The following is a 14061-nucleotide window of genomic DNA, read 5'->3' as shown; positions in this document are numbered from 1 at the left end:
GGTGCTAGTGTGTCAAATTTGATGAGCTTGAACTCTTTGCAGTGTCCGAGGCCCTTATATTCCGTGTCTTAGTTAGCGAATCTCTCCATCTGGAGAAGGATGCCGGAGTACAGGTCAAGAGCACTTCTGAAAAGCCCTGAGAGGCTTCCTCATTAATGCTGCTTTGTTCTTAGAAGGTTAAAGCCAGGAGAGACCTGAGAGGTGGCGGTAACGAGGGAATAAAGAAGCTCAGAAATGCAGCCGGAGTATGACTAATCATATCCGAGCGCTCAGCGGCGGCTGTGTGGGCCGGCCCGTGCGCTTGTTAGAGTTCTGGGGGCCATCTGATTCACTGTCGCTCCCCGTTAGAAGCACTGCTTGATTCATTTCCTGATGTGGGCGGAATTTTCCTATCAGCCCTGTGCTCTGAAAGCCGAAGGGTAAGGTGATTGACGGGCCCGTGAGCACGATGTTGTGGGTGGCTTGGAAGACTGAGCCATTCCACTTGTTCCTCTGTGAATGTAAATGAATGAAACTCGCACAGCTCATCATTCTCATTCTTTGTCTCAGGTTACTATGGAAGCCCTGAGTGGCTGTGTTTAGCTGTACGCTTAAAGTAGGCATGTGTCACCCACTGTTTTTTATAATCTAACCAGTCTTTTTAAAGGAATAGTTAATTTAAAAATGAAGAATGTCATTATTTACACGGTTGTTTCAAACTCTTGTGACTTTCTTACACACAGTAGTGTTGAATAAAAAAAGGATCAATTTTGAAGACTGTTTTCCGTGCTGTTAAAAGGATTGTGCACTGAAGCTTTAAAAATGATGAAAAGCTCCATAAAGGTATGATAAAAGTGATATGTATGACTTGTGTACTGTATTTCAAATCTTCTGAAGCTAAACGGTAGTTTTGTGTGAGGAAAGGACCGAAATGCATATTTTTACATAAGTTGCGACTCGATTGCTAAGTCACTGAACCATATCAGTCTGATTTGCGAATGAGTCATTCAAACTGGTTTTGTGAACTGGTTTTAAAAGAATGATTTGTTCATAAACATCTCTGCTTCTGTCATGATCTCTTTAGAATCTCTTATGATGAATGTCAAAGACTTTTAGTTAATACCTACCTAAATTTTGGGCTGTTCCTCACAGAAAGCTATAGTATGACTTCAGAAGACCTGGAAAGTAGTGCACGTCGTAAACCACATGATACCTTTATGGTGCTTTTTGAAGCTTAAAAGTATCAGGAAAACTTTAGATTCTAAAGTTTAGAGTTTGAAATATGAGAAATATTCACAGCATTATTTGGTTTTGGTGAACTATTCATTTAAAGGGGTCCTATTATGCTTTTTCACTTTTTCAACTTTAGTTAGTCTGTAATGTTGCTGTTTGAGCATAAAAAAGATCTGCAAAGTTACAAAGTTCAAAGTCCACTTCAAAAGGAGATATTTTATTTAACAGAAATCACTTTTCAAAAACTACAATGAACGACTCGTTTGGACTACAAATTTCGTATTTCAGAAGGCGGGCTTTCATTTGATACAGGAACTATTCGAGCCATTCATGCCAGACTGGGGAGAGAGGTGTTGTAATAATGTAAAATATGTGAAAAATAATGTTTTTCGAACAACCTAGTATTAGAGCCAGTTCTAGTACACCCCCAAAACAAAATCAAGAGTTTGTAAAAGAGCATAATAGGACCCCTTTAAAACCATTTGTTTCTGTTTTAAATAAGGTGAAGCTGAAAAAAATAAACTGATCCAGCATGGCTTGTGCTTTTTTACTGATATGCATACCTGCTTAGAAACAACCTTGGGCTGGTGAAACTGAAGACCTGCTGACCTGATTTGCCCTTGTTTCTCCTTAATCAAAGTAAACACAAAAAGCCTCTTGAACTCCCCTGTTCACAAGTCTGTCTGCCAGCATCTGAAATTCTGTGAGTTATTCAGCATGTGTGGTGTTCTTGTGATGCATGGTGATATTAGGCTCATTTAAGTGTAGCCCTGAGTTTATAAGGCCTGTTTTGCTCTGTTGCAACATTAACATTGTTATTTTCCTGTTTATTGTTTTTTTTTTAAATTATTAAACACAGTTTGATCTTTAAGATTTTTTTTTATGTTTTCGAAAAGTCTTTTTTTCACATTTATTTGATAAAAAATTATGGTGAAACAGTAAAATTGTGAAATGTTATGTTTTAAATTAACTGTTTTCTATTTTTATATATGTATTTTAAAATGTAATTTATTCCTGTGATGGCAAAGCTATATTTTCAGCAGCCATTACTACAGTCTTCAATGTCACATGATCCTTCATAAATCATTCTGTTGTTTTGGTGCTTAAGAAACATGTCTTCTTATCAATGTTAAAACAGTTGTGCTTCTTAATTTTTTTCTTTTTTTGAAAACCATGTTTTTTTCCCCCAGGATTCTTTGAAGTTCAAAGGAACAACATTTATTTGAAATAGTAATCTTTTGTTACACTGTAAATGTCCTACTTTGACTTGATCGATTTAATGCGTCCTTGCTGAATACGTTTTAACTTTTAAAAAAAATCTTACCCTAAATGTTTGAATGGTGCTGTATATGTTATGTTATGTAAATTGTCTTGTTTTGATTTGATTGATTTACTATTATTTTCCTTTGTATTACATAACTGTTTAATAGATTTAGCACTTTTTTGGTTATCCTAAATCCTAAAGTCACTTTTTCTAATCCTTTGTCCAAGTTCAGCTTTGCTTTTGGTGTTCACACAAAGTTGAAGAGCTCATGTTTTTGTTCAGATTTAGAGCGAAGCACAAACCACACAAGCACAAACTTCACCGAGCCAACAGACTGCAGGCACGCAACAGGGTGTGGCATGTGGACTTCCACGTGAGGTCCTTGTTCTGAAAACAGTCACAAGGTGTAATTCAATGCTTTTATGGTCGACTATTCATAAATAGATTGCGGTAACTGACTGATTTGCATAAGCAAGTGATATTCATATTGGCTGCCCATTGCTCTGTAAACATAGCTGTGTAGCGTATCTTTCTGGGGCGTAGTTGAACAAGTCACCAGTGATTATTCCGTCGCAAGGAAAGGATGTTTCCTGTGTGTTGGACAGAGACGATAACCAGCACGGTTCAGAGGGGTCGTGATGTCTTTCCCCCCATGCTTTTTACTGAATGTTGATGTTTGTGCCAGTACAGGCAGGGTGGTGAGGTGTGCCTCTGACTCCTGCAGCGTGACATTCAGGAGGGGCCTTCTGGCGGCGTGGGCCAGTGGCACCGCCTCCTCCGGTTTGTCTTTGAACATGTTGAGGTCTCAGCGAGGGGACACGTGGGGTCATGAGATTCTGCCACTGGCGTGCGTAGGTCAGCCTGTTTATCTACTTCCTCTTGCCTGCATGCCACTACACTCAGATAGGATGCTGGGGGACAAATTTAGACCTCCAGCTCACCCTCCATCTGCCGTGGCTAGCTATAGGCCTGTCTCCATGGGAACCGGAGCCAGGTTGCCAAGAGTAAGAGCTGGAAAGAGAAGCACTAACTCTTTATCCGTCATTCTGCTCAGCTAATAATAAAAAAAACACAATTTTAATGGATCTGACATGATGAAGACAATGAGTTATTGTCTTCATATAGAGTGTGATCGGATTATTATGATCACTTAAAAGCCAGCGCACTGCCATCAGTTTTGTAAGTATTGTTTGTAATTATACAAGCGTTAGACAAAATGAGCTCCTTCAATCAAGATGGTCTCCTTATTTACTACAGTCTTGACAAGCCGCCACATGGCCTCTAGAGTCCTTGAATCTACTCTCAACTCCATAAAAGAGCCCATGTTATACATCAGCCGGGTCAGCTCACCGAAACCACTAGAAACGAGACAACCGCATCCAGTCGGGAGATATTTATATCATTCTTGGTGGTGCAATTAACATACGACGAACAAGGTGACATTTCTGTTATCAAATCTGGCGAGTTGTCACAGTGGGAGGCAGAGAAAAAGCAAGAAGGGAGAGCTTTAAAATGTGTTTTTCCACTCCTGTCTAGAAGCGTCTGTGGGCTATTCTAAGAAATGGCTTGACGATTTTATTATTTCATATACTCAAGCATACTTATTTTACATTTTCTTCGCAAAATGTAAGACTTTTGACATACAAAGGCTAGTTCATCCACAATCCATGATCCAGATCAGATTACCATCCCAGCATATCTTGAAAGTGAAACCAAACCTAAATTACAGTTTTTCCTTGAATTTCAGAGACTTCTCTGTGTGTTTAAACATTTGTGCAATATTAATACTAACTAGAGTTTAAGGAAATGTGAATGGTGCTTTTTCAGAACTGTTATTATTGTAGTGTGTTGTAGGCAGTTATCAAGATGTTGCTAAGGTGCTTTGAGTGGTTTTTAGTCCATTGCTATATGCTGAAATGCTATAAGGGTTTACTAGGTGGTTTGTAGGTGTTTTTTAAACTGGTAAATCAAGTGTTTCTATAAAATAGTCTGTAGTCTAGTCTGTAAGTTTATTGGGTTATTTGTATTATTTTACACTAGGTGAAAATAGTACATATTGCTTAAAGTAATTATTTAAACACAGTGGCGTAGCAAGTCAGCCCCGGGCCCATATGCAAAAAATTTGTATGGGCCCCCCCCCCAAACGTTGGCTCCAACTCGGTGAACTTATTGTCGATTTTTCTGAAGTGATTAACGTTACGTGTATTCACAAGCTGTTTTATTTACGGTATAAATGCTTGGAAATAATATTTAACGTTTTCAAGTCCATTCATCATTTGTAGCACGCAAGCCACCCAGTAATCGCAATAAGCTTTGTGCTTTGTTACTTATATTAAAAAACAAAATGTCAGCCTTCTGTCAACTTTATAATAAAATACTACAAACAATAAATGTTTTTACGCTCTTAAATTTGTAGTGAGAACTATGTTCGTCTCAGTTCAGAATTCTCACATTAACTTCACGCAATAGGCCTATAACCTGATTTTACTATTGTCATTTTGACTTTATTCTTAAAATATTATGACGTTAATCTTATTTTTCAACATGGTACTAAAATGCCGCCGTAGGCTATTTGTACTGCATGCAAACACAATCTTGGCACATAAGCCCAAAAAACAAAAACAAACAATAAATAAATAAAAAATACTAAGGAGGTATTTGAATTATTTATTAATGAACTAGTATTTTCTGAGTCAGTGTCACAAGATGAAGTTGACGATCCTGAGTCGCCATCTCCTCAGGATGCGCGCCTTTAGAGAGAAATACATCTTTACGCCTACATTTTAGCCTACATAATGAAAGAATTTGTTTTCTATTTGAATTATTTCATTTCAAAGTATTTAAAGCATTCTATTAGATGTATCTTCCACTCTCCGCACAAACGACTGTATATGCGTCTAACAGCACACATTTATCTAGGTTAAATTTTTAAATTAATATTGTGAAGTGTTTTATGTCTATAGATTTTATTTTAGGCAAGTCATGTTGATTTGAGAAGGCTAAATTGATCAAACATATATGCTCAACTCAGTCCGCCGCTGGCCGTTTGGTCGTTACTTTAAAAAAAAAAAACTTGAATTTAATGAACATAAAATGTTCCAAACATATTTCTAAATTAACTTAATAAAGAAACAAAAAGAAATATAACCACTTTGCCATTAAAAACCAAAACTGGACTGACTATTTGCTGCAACAGCAGCTGTGTAAAGGGAAAGAAAGAGAGAGAGAGAAAAAAGACACGGGCTCGGGTCAGACTCAGGCCGAGAATATTCTGATAAGCTGTCGGAAGGGCCGGCCCGTGCAAGGGCTCTATTCATTCCCTCGTTTCAATTAAAGTTTCCCCCTTGGCTCGGCGGGCCCACAATACGCCCGGGCCCATATGCACCTGCATACCCTGCATACAAGACGCTGCACCCCTGTTTAAACATTTTATTTTGGATTTTATTTTTTTTTACATTTAACATGCATGTATATAGGAAACAATAAGAAGTAGGATGGTGTTGTGAAGTGTCAGTACAGCAGGGTATGTCAGTTTGAGGAGGTCCCCTCTTCCTCCATATGTTTGAGAGAGGGAGCAAGAGAATAAGGAATGAGTATCTTGCACCATCTTTTGTCACATTTTCCTTGTGTCTTCAGTTCCTCCTTCACTTGACCTCTGCCTGGCTTTGTTTTCTCGCTATTGTTGATGTTACATGAGTCTGTTACAGAAAGGCTGACAAAAAGTAATGTCTTTTTATTTAGGTCTCCAGTACTCATGGTCCAGCATTATTTGTTTTTCTGCTGCCTACGCATAGTCCAAACCCTTCTCTTCCACTTCTCTTTCTCTTATGTCAAAGCTTTGTTTTCTCTCTCTCTCTCTCTCTCTCTCTCTCTCTCTCTCTCTGGGCAATTTCAGTATCATCATTATAATTCAAGTGAGATTTAAACATAATCAGGCAAATATTAAATGAATACTTATTTCTTGATAGAAATTAAATGGAGACTTGTTGACTTCAAGTCGATTGTTGCCAATGTGAGCGTTTTACAGTATGCTTGCAATTCTAGTTTTTTATAAAGGTGATATGAAGAATCATTAGTAAAATATCAAAATTTTCCGGTTATATGAATTATGAAGATATGGAAAGTCTGATCTTTTTTTGTCTGCTGTTTTGTGATCACTAAGATGGAATATGAATGATTGGAGATCTGCATATGTGCAAACTTCCTTTCAGTATTTTCTATCTGCTTGAAAATGTTGTAATAGAGGGTCTCCCAATCCAGTGCATTGCACATAGACTGCTATGAATAATTCACATAGTGTTCTCCCCATCCGAAACCCTCTTAATCGGTCTGTTTAAGAGCCACATCAATACCGTGTCAGAGGTCATTAAGTTGTCTCAAACTTATATTTGACGTATGAACAGACATCCATTACAGAGTGATAACAACAAAGTCTCCTGTCTACATTTGTCTTTCTCTTTCTGCCCTTTTAGTTTAAATCCGTTTGTATAAATCCAGACAGAAATTCCAACAATCAAGCAATGTAATTCTATAATAAACTGTACGCCCCATTCGCAGTAATAACCTTAAATCAGGTGCGTTCATTATAAATTTGTGGTTCAGTCCTTTTGCAGTCAAATATATACCTATTTCATGAATAATGATTAAGGTCTTAGTATTGTTATATCTTCAGTAATTGCTTGCTGTTGATGAAAACACTTTGTAACCAAAGCCTACCTCTGCTCTGAGAACGCTCATTAAATTGTTGCGCATCACTCAGCCAGCAGCAGCTGTTTGAGAAAGCAAACTCAGTCAAGAATCTGTCAAGTTATTTCAAGAGGAAAGCAGTTTTTTTCTTCTCACTGCTTTTCCCTCAGTGAACACCAAGTAATGAAACCTAAGATGCTGTAGTTTTTGTGAACATATGGGCAATGTGTAAGGCACCTCACTGAAACAGTAAATAATTGCACAAATCCAATATTTTTGTTGTTTTCTAGTAAAACTATACCTAATATATAAATTTACTGGAAGTAAAATTGTGTAAGCTAGTAAGACTTGTTTTCATAGGATATATATTTAATTAAGTGTATTTTTCTTATTGTTAGATTTAGGCTTAAATTATGGGCTAAAGTTAATTCAAGATGTTTTCCCTGAAAAAAAAAGTTTTATATTGTTTACTGGAGGACAAGACTCGGATACTAATTAAGAAGGATATTTTTCCAGTTTAATCAGAAACCTGGAACCCTGGATTTATTCACAAAAATTAATTACCATTTTTCTGACAAATCTTTTCTTCTTAGAGAGTTGAGAAAATGTTCAGAAGTAAACTATACAAACTATTGTTTGTGGATTTGTTGTCCATCTCAAAACAGCCTAAAATGTGGTCTTTGAATTACCTCTGGCAGATACACATCATTGCTCTTATAAGGAATAAGTTTTACCCACAGTGTTCATTTTGTGTAACAGTCTTGGAAATTCACTAAAGAGATGGCCCCTAGCACTCCTGGCTTTCATAGTATCTTGTATGTATGTACATAGACAAAATCAGCTTCTAAGCTATGATCCTTTTTTCATTCATTTTTGTTTGTTTTTGTTTTTGCTGAAAGGATGACACCTTGTCACAGCCGCTTTTTACAAAGCTAAGGTTAAATGTCCAGTCTCAACTTGTGTGTGCAAGGAACAACTTGGAAGTTTAAAAGAGAAATACTACAGGTCAGTTAATGAAGCAAATAAGTAGCATGTCTCATTGTCCATTAGAATATTTTAAAGAATTATCTTTCTGGAATTCTCTTATAGCAGTTTAGAATTAGGAATAGGAATATATGATTTGCAAATTAATCTCTTTTAAGTTGATTAATTTAAATAATTTTAAATTAATTAAGCAGTAGTTGGTATAGCTTGCTGTATTTTTGAATAGCTTACCTAATCTCATGTAGCCAGACCTTCAGACTGACAGCAGATGGTCTGGGAACCTTGGCCGCTTTGAATGGCCAAGGACCGCCCAAGAGGCCATATGACTGACAGGTAAAGCAACCAATCATGTTTCGTTTTGTGCCGCATCATGTTTAGGGGTGTGGAAATGTCCCCACAATAGCATACCGGTGTGTAAAACTCTTGGACATATTTTAAAGACTCTATGGCGCAAAATATATAAATATTTCACATACTTTTGAAAATCCAGTGTTTAGTTGATCCTAATAAGCACTCATTGTCACAGAAGTAAACACAACGGCTTTCTTCTTCCATGAGGGGGTTTGGCATCATGGCATCTTTGTTTCCAGGCAGAACGTTAAAGAACGCGACACGCATATCTCCAGGAAATCCTGTATAATTCAACCAATCCGATGACGACTTTGAAACTCCTGAAGTGTTTCCAATTTTGTGTGCCATATGCATCAGACGTTCAGCCAACGGTCTATGGGCGTGACATCTGAGGCTGAGACTAAAGCTTACCCAACACTAACCACTTCTTTTATGTTTCCGTGTCTCTGCAGGGCCAGTGAAGTTCTAACATGTGACAAGCTGAAGATGGGAGACAAATGGTTCTTAAAGAATTATTCAATGTCAGCAGAGAAAGTGCCTCAAAAGCATCTTGAGACATTCTTTGTCAAGCCCCATTGCCAGGCATCAGCCGAAAAGACACACAAAGATGAATTTCACCAAGGCTATTTGTGAACAGGAGAGGCGACATATAGCACACAACCAGCACTCACTTATATGGCGGCTGCATACTGACACCGTTTAATTATGCCTTTGTTAGTTAAGACATCATCCGGTAGCTTACATTAATTATGGCATAATACAATTAGCCCCCTAAAGTGAGTGTAAAGACTTTTTCCTGTCGGAAGAGTATTGATGCAATGATGTTTATCGGATTGGTGCTCAAAGAAGCATTCTCATTGCATTCTTAAGGCCTCCTCCCCACATCTTATGGAGGCGGAGGAAAAGCAGTCAGCCGATGGGAAGCGGTCTGGTGGGCAACAGCAGCCATCAGAGTCTTTTTTAGCAGCACAGCTGCCTCAGTTACAGCAACAAGCTACCTCACAATCTGTCCATGGATCACATAGCCGCCTTCAACACAGGCAGCCAAAACGCTTCCAAAGGCAGAAGCAACAGCAACAGTCACAATCTGGTGGGTCATCTTGGCAGCTTACAGAAGTACCTGGTCCTTCAAGAGGCAGCTGTTCTGCCCTGGGAGATTCATCTCCCCAAATTCATAATATTAAGCAAACTCAATCTCTGCCCAGTGTGGAAGTACAGGAAGGCACCCTATGTAGACGAGAACGTAAGCCCCAAAAACCAGGGAAATATGTGTGCACATACTGCGGCCGTCCTTGTGCAAAGCCTAGCGTCCTCCAAAAACACATCCGATCTCACACTGGAGAAAGACCTTATCCATGTGTCCCATGTGGCTTCTCCTTCAAGACCAAAAGCAACTTGTACAAACACCGCAAATCCCATGCGCATCGAATAAAAGCAGGCATGGCCTCAAGTCTGGAAGAGACCAGTTTTATTGGGCCGGAAGGTGGAGCCTTGGGATATGAACAAGAAGAGGGTACGGAAGGAGAGAGTACAGCTTCTGAGGATGAGACTGGGCAACACCAACCATCTACCTCACAGGGCAGGCCAACTCTGAAAAAAAGTAGTAAAGTGGAATTGTCATTTGTAGAGGAGGGTCCCCAAACTGAGGATTCACAGGCCGTCAAGCAAAGGTTAGCAATGAGGCTAAGTGAGAGGAAGCGAGCTCCCAGAGCATCTTCAGATGAAACCCGATCCTCACTGGGTCCTGGCAGTAAGGGGAGCACAGAATCTGGCTATTTTTCCAGTTCTGGGAGTGCTGAGCTCTCCCAAGTGAGCCCACCAAATGCCAGTGCTAAAACGTATGCTGAGATAATTCTAGGAAAGTATGGACGCCTAGGACAACAGCAAAGAATTTCACATCAACAACTGCAGTTATCATCTTCAGGTCAACAGGAAAAATCAATCCCTTTCACTGTTCCTAAGACACAAGTCATTGAGCATATAACTAAGCTAATTACTATAAATGAAGCCGTGGTGGATACAAGTGAAATTGACAGTGTCAAACCAAGACGTTCCTCACTCTCTAGAAGAAGTAGCATTGAGTCTGTAAAGTTCTCTTCACCCAAAGATCCCTGTGTTTTTGAACCAAAAGCGGATGCCCCAGGCTCTTGCAGCTCTGCTGTTCAACTTGTTCCTGGTAGTTTTGCAAGTGAATTACCTGGCTCATACTTGGCTGAAACAGAAACATTGGCTGGTCAGAGCTCCAGTGCTCTTCTCTATAGGAGTCAATCAGTGCCATCTTCTCGTAATACTCCAGATACAGCTTCACACGGCTTTCGTCTAAGTCATTCTTTTGATGATCAGCAGGCCATAGCAGCTGAAATGAGGATTAGGCCACATCAACGAATGTTACGACGCCAACCTGCTATTGAGGTGCCGGTTGGAGTGGACCTCAGTATTGAGGATGCAGGTCCTTCTAGTTTGAAAGAAATAGAATTAGGAAAAAAGCCAGACAGGGAATTTCACCTTTATGAGTGTGAAATTTGTGGGACTCGCTTGAAGAAGCAGGACTCTTACACATCACACAGACTAGCGTGTATGAGTAAATCTCCACATGGTCTGCAAAGTGAGGAAGGCAGTTCTTTTACTGAGAATCAGCCACAAATTATGAGCTACAAGTTTAAAGCAATGGCTATGGCTATGCGCAAGAGGAAAAAAAAAGAAGAAAGTCTTGAGGAAGACCCTCCCAGTCCAGGTCCAACAGCAGTGTCTTTCAGCACCCAGCCTCCATCGATGCTAGGCAGTATTGATAATCAGGGCACACCTTGTGGCCTTTCACAAAGTGAGGTAGAAAGGAGGTTTCCCTGGAAAGAAATTTCTGTTATCCAGCATACCAGATCCTTTGAAAAACAGGAAAGCATCTCTATGGCAAATCAGGAAGCACAGCCAGAACACGAGCAATCACAGGAGCCAAAACCAGCCTCCATGTCCCGGTTAATCCGTCAACCCAACATTCAAGTGCCAGAAATTCTGGTTACAGAGGAGCCAGATACCGAGATGGTCTCCCATCCAGCGAACACGTACACCTCTAAAGAGTCAGAGAAGGTGGAGGAATTCCAGTGGCCTCAGCGTAGCCAAAGTCTGGCTCAGCTCCCTGCAGAGAAGCTACCGCCAAAGAAGAAGCGTCTCCGTTTGGCTGAGGCAGCCCAATCATCAGGAGAATCTAGCTTTGAGTCAGTATCCCTGCCACACAGCCCAAGCCAAGAGAGCAATGTTTCCCATGCCTCCAGTCGATCTGCATCCTTTGAGGAATCAGGAAGGCCAGACTGTGAGATGCAGAGTGGTACTTGGAGCTCCCAAGGGTCTCACATGCTGACTGTTCCATCAAGTCTCCATCAACACCATCATTCTCACAAAGAGATGCGCCGCTCAACCTCTGAACAGGCATCTGCAAGTCCTCCACACCCTGCACATGTAGAGGAAACAAGAAGTAAGTCATTTGACTATGGCTCTCTCTCTCAAGAGCGCACTTCTGTTACTTGGAAGGAGAGGAGGAAATGTCTCTTGGTGAAGCATGGAACCCTTGGTGAACCTGACCAGGAGGAGTCATGTACTAAACCTGGCATCTCAGCTGTTTGCCAGTCCTACCCAGGTCATCCTCCATTCACAATCACAGAGCATAGAATGGGAGGCAGGACCTCTAGGCTTAGCTCGGAGCATATAGGGAAGACCTTGCAGCTTTTCCAATCCCCTCTTTCCCTCCCACCAGCAGTTTTCCCCCTACAACAAGCAAACCCTGATTTTTGTTCCCCAAGTCAGCTCACTAGATTCCTTCCAGTCACTACAGCAGTCGTTTCTACCCAGATGTTTCAGCAAGCCTTCCTTCACAGTGAGCCACCTCCGCCACATCCAAGACCCATAGAATATGTAGAACACCTGGGATTACCCCTTCAGCCACTCACCACCTTATTCCCTCTACAATCAAGTGATGTTGCTGAGGATGTTTGCTTTCCCATGCCAGGTGGACTGACTATTCAGGTCCCCTCAGGGCCTCTTTTCAGTGAGTTTAGGTCATCACCTTCCTCATTGCATACTCCCAGTCATTCACAACAGCAGTTAGTTGTCCGCCACAACCCCCATCCCGTGATTGCTCCTTGTCTTCAACAGCTTATGCCAGTGGTGTCTCTTGTAGTGCCTGTGCGCTTACAGACTCACATTCCTACCTATGCTAGTGCCATGTATACAACCATCTCACAAATTTTATCCACAACGCAACATCCAGTCTGCTGCACAGCTATGGTAATCATGGGTAAGCTGGAGGAAGACAAGCTTCAGAGATCGTACCTTAGGCTGCCCTCACCTAACCCCAAGAGCTATATTCCCTTGCCGCTGCCTCTTGAGCATGGAGCAGGTGCTTCATCTGATGACAGCTGTGGGCAGCTTGGTGCTGGAGGAAGCAAACGAATGCTGTCACCTGCAGGTAGTCTAGAACTCAGTTTAGAGGCACAGCGGCACCAAAAACGGGTGAAAGAGGAGGAGGAGATAGAAGAGTGTGACAAGGAAGATGACGATAACAAATGCGACAAATCTCAGGAGGTGAGTCAGGCAAAAATTAAGCAGAGGCTAACAGTGGAGATGGCAAGGAGGGCCAAAGATCCAAGGGAAGTAATAGAAACTGAAAAGTTAAGCAAGCAGAACTTAACCCAACACAAATCTGAAACCTTGAAGGAGGAGGGAAGGAAAGAGGCGGGACATCGGTATGCTCCAAGGGTAACAAGTCCAGAGAGAACTGTGGACCCCTCATACCCCAGTTTGCACACCACTACATCCGTCAGCTGGTGCTACCTGAATTACACAAAGCCCAACCCCTCTACACATAGAGATTCAACTTCCGTCTATTCCTCATGGAGTGTTAGCATGCATAACCCCAATATACCTGGCCTGTCCACCAAAATATTACTGTCCCTGCTGCGCTCCAAACAGAAACATAGTGCTGAGACATACACTATGGCTACAGCTCCACCACCAACCACAGACAAGCTGGTTCCTACTGACAGCAAAGCGACCAGTGCGTCAGAGGTAAACATCACTGTAATTTTTCATTTCAAAACATTGCCAAAATTGTTTGATTAAAAAAAATGTATAAACTGCCTGCTGTTGTCTGGAGTGTAGGTACATGCCTCTCTACCCAACACACCCGTCAAAGTAAAAGAGGAACCACCAAATGAAAAAGAGAAGAAGAGTGCTGATGACGTGCCCACTACCTTGATGCAAAGTGAGGCAGCACAAATTTGCCTTTTTGAGGGAGGGTGAGTAAATTATTTCGTGTTATTTTTGAAACTGTAGCTTGTCAAGTTGAGATACAGTAGATAAGATGCAGTCTAGCTTAAAGGGTTAGTTCACCCAAAAATGAGTCATGTCGTTTCAAACCCGTAAGACCTTCGTTCATCTTCGGAACACAAATTAAGATATTTTTGATGGAATCTGAGAGCTGTCTGACCCTGCATAGACAGCAACGCAACTGAAATGTTCCCAAGTCCAGAAACGTAGCAAGGAGATCTGTAAAATAATCCATGTGACATCAG

At 40.8% G+C, this 14061-nt stretch overlaps 1 protein-coding gene across 2 annotated transcripts in view; it reads left to right on the top strand.

Annotated features, from left to right (window-relative positions):
- Nucleotides 1–14061, top strand: part of LOC107755436 (transcription factor HIVEP3-like) — a 78760-nt gene that overhangs the window by 49258 nt on the left and 15441 nt on the right. For both annotated transcript variants that reach the window (XM_016572219.1, XM_016572227.1), the window contains exons 2-3: nt 8950–13555; nt 13649–13785. In XM_016572219.1, the coding sequence (XP_016427705.1) occupies nt 9386–13555; nt 13649–13785 (4307 nt within the window). In that variant the 5' untranslated portion in view covers nt 8950–9385. The remainder of the gene's footprint in view (nt 1–8949; nt 13556–13648; nt 13786–14061) is intronic.

This window comes from Sinocyclocheilus rhinocerous, unplaced genomic scaffold (genome assembly GCF_001515625.1).
Source record: "Sinocyclocheilus rhinocerous isolate Xijiao unplaced genomic scaffold, SAMN03320098_v1.1 scaffold11, whole genome shotgun sequence".
Taxonomy (NCBI): Eukaryota; Metazoa; Chordata; class Actinopteri; order Cypriniformes; family Cyprinidae; genus Sinocyclocheilus; species Sinocyclocheilus rhinocerous.
The sequence above is the reverse complement of the archived record's forward strand: the minus strand, read 5'-3'. Positions and strand labels throughout refer to the sequence as shown.